The sequence below is a fragment of the Aureococcus anophagefferens genome (genome assembly GCF_000186865.1).
Source record: "Aureococcus anophagefferens unplaced genomic scaffold AURANscaffold_46, whole genome shotgun sequence".
NCBI lineage: Eukaryota > Pelagophyceae > Pelagomonadales > Pelagomonadaceae > Aureococcus > Aureococcus anophagefferens.
Genome location: NW_008705601.1, coordinates 92,258 through 94,973, shown reverse-complemented (window position 1 = coordinate 94,973; position 2,716 = coordinate 92,258). Strand labels below are relative to the sequence as shown.

Sequence of the window (2,716 nt, the reverse complement as noted above, 5' to 3'; positions counted from 1 at the left end):
ATGAGCGGTACGTCGAGTGAAGTGGCGGTGCCGGTGAGCTGGGTCACGCTGCCAACGAGATCGTCGAGGAGGCTTTGGCATCGGACGGAAGAACGCGCTTGAACGGGCCTCGGTTGTCGTGGTGGGGGACAAACTGATGGCGCCTTGGATAGTGCTCGGTTATCTAGTCAAGTCAGAGATGCACGCGCCAATGCAATCGGGCAGGTGTACAAGATAGGACGAGAGGCGAAGTTTTCGATACGCAACAGTCCCCCGTGACCTATTTCGGAATGCGAGCCATGTTCGCGAGAGACGAGATGACGCACACCCCTGTCAGCAGGGTCGACAGTTGCGAAGTCACGTGCGAGTATCCAGGACCGGCATCCTCTTCCTGATTTCTTCCTAGCTAGGTTTCAGACTCCTGGTCGCTGCGCGTCACGCTCGGCAATCCTACCAGTCCCAAAGCACTCTCGCGTGAGAGCAATCATCTCAGGTGAAATAGAAGCCACTTGGTCAGCAACCACACAATGCTGTTCGGTGAAAGATACGCATATTCGGGATGAGGCGTGTCCCCCCTTTTTCCTCATCAACGCCACCCAATCAGAGCCAAATCTGCATCACGTGACAGATCCACCAACAGCGACGTCACGGCTGCTTGCCAGACGTGTCACTAAGGCTCGAACAAGCTCTCGACCCTGCGGCTTTCAGGATGCGCGAATTCACAACGCTCAATGATTTGAAGCCTGCATGTACGGAGGGGATCCTCTCACGTTTCCTATCTCGAGACTTCCGTGTACCCGTGACATCTACCACCTCGCCTATAGCGCAAGGATCTCGCTCAAAGATGACCGCGTTGTTGCATTCCATATTTCTCGCCGCCCCTACTCATCCCCGCTTGTTCGATCATGAAAAATTGCAAGAGGAGAGACCTTGGAGCTTCCTAACGAGACACAGCGGCGCGTTGGCACTCCACCCGAGCCCGAGCCCGCGGTGAGATTATACCTGGTCCTCAAAAATTTCAGGACGCGCGATGCGCAATCCGTCGTGGCTTGGCTCCCGACAGACGCTCCTGACTGGCAATCTCCAACCGCGTGACTCACAACTTGCTTGATTGTCACGCTTTCTATTAGAAACATCCCGGAAGTCTTTCTCGCATATCGTACGGCAAATTGCCCTGACCCAGGCGGCGGTATGATGCATGGTCGCAGGAATTGCAACTTGGTAAGTGCACTTCCCCATTCGATAGATGTTGAGGCCAGCTCGACATAGCCAACGCTCGGGAAGAGGATATTGCCACCGACGCTGTGATCGACCAAAGTCATTTTCACCGAGGGCGACACAGATGCCTCCATGATAGATGTGCCCTAGATCCCGGTGGCCTATTGGAGCGCCCATCTCCTCGTTTGTCGCTCTCCTGATGCCAGCCCTCCCCAAGTGCGGCAGTGGGAAGCCGCGTCACCATGCGGCATGTTACCCAAACAGGCTGGAGACAGGAATACCCCGTGTGAGATGGTCCCGCTAAACCCAAACGAGCTCAGACGACCGGAGGATTGTCGTTGAAGCGCCATTTCAGCTGTGAGCTCAGCAGGCATCTCGAATGATGAAGATACAGAGGACAAGTGCGTGTTTAGCCTAGTGCATATGGGATCAAACAAGTCTCGCGTGGAAGTTTGACAGACAGCCTGAGCTGCACATGCATGGCGACGACGCACATACTGAGAGGAACGAGCACGAGGGAGATCAACCCAGCGGCAGCCCCAGACGGCTCCAAGTGACCCATGCTCGACTTCAGAGATGAGCCTTGTATCAGCTGCGAATTCCCACACAAGGCCCCGGATGCTGCCCCAACCTAAGAGAGGCGATTTTGGGATGCTTTTGATCCCATGACAAACGAACTTCGATCGGGTCTCCCAGGGCCGTGCCCGTGCCGTGCGCCTCCAACGCCAGTCACGCAGCATCATCATCTTGCACCGTTTCGATAAGTCGTCTTTGCGATGACCCATTTGGTGCCGTCAGGCTCGCGCTCGGACCGTCTTGCTGCACAGCTGTGCCCAAAACTGACATTTCCAAACATCCAGAGGACAACCGAAAAGCGCCGCAGCCCTCCCCACGGCAGTACCCGTCTCCGCGACGATCGAATGTGTGGCAGCGTCCAAAAGCGGAGAGCATGCCCGCCGCCGAGAAAGCCATCGACACCGTCGCCGTCAGCATCCCAACGCCCGTCGCCGCTGCTTCGGGACACTCGGCGAGCTTGAGAGCTGACGCTCCCAAATGCACGGCAACGAGCGACGATGAGCACGCTGTGTCCAAGGTCAGGCACGGACCCGTGAGACCGAGCGTGAAGGACACCCGACCAGACGCCACGGAGAGAGCTCCAGAGGTTCCCGAGTACACCGAGAGCGATTCTTTTTTACCGGTGCCGGTGCCCTCGCTCGAGAAAGAGCCCCCGGCGCCGAGGAAGAAACCGATGGGAGTATTCGAGAGCGAGGCGCGGGAGCTCTAGGCGATAAGTGTCGAGGTAGTTCTTTCGAGAACAACGCCCATCTGAGGGCTCATGCTCTGCGATTCGAGCTTTGAGATTCCAAAAGCAGCTGCATCCGACAGAAATACACCGATGGAACCGTATGTCGCCGATGCGTACGAGGCAATTTGCATGTTCTCCCAACGAAAGACAGGCACACGAGAGTTGGTCGCTTGGCCAAGGGTCACTATGTACTTTAATCCAACTTTCGTGGAA

At 56.4% G+C, this 2,716-nt stretch overlaps 2 protein-coding genes across 2 annotated transcripts in view; one reads left to right on the top strand and one right to left on the bottom strand.

Annotated features, from left to right (window-relative positions):
• Positions 1 to 1,926: 1,926 nt before the first annotated feature.
• Positions 1,927 to 2,370, bottom strand: AURANDRAFT_33486 (hypothetical protein; the record flags this gene model as incomplete). The annotated part of the gene is made up of 1 exon (XM_009043216.1): positions 1,927 to 2,370. A coding segment is annotated over one exon (444 nt), but the record flags the coding sequence as incomplete, so codon positions are not given.
• Positions 2,371 to 2,593: 223 nt separating this feature from the next.
• Positions 2,594 to 2,716, top strand: part of AURANDRAFT_67697 (hypothetical protein) — a gene marked incomplete at both ends in the record, with an annotated part of 3,042 nt that continues 2,919 nt past the window's right edge. Inside the window, one exon of the mRNA XM_009043241.1 lies at positions 2,594 to 2,691. Coding sequence (XP_009041489.1) covers positions 2,594 to 2,691 — 98 coding nt within the window. The remainder of the gene's footprint in view (positions 2,692 to 2,716) is intronic.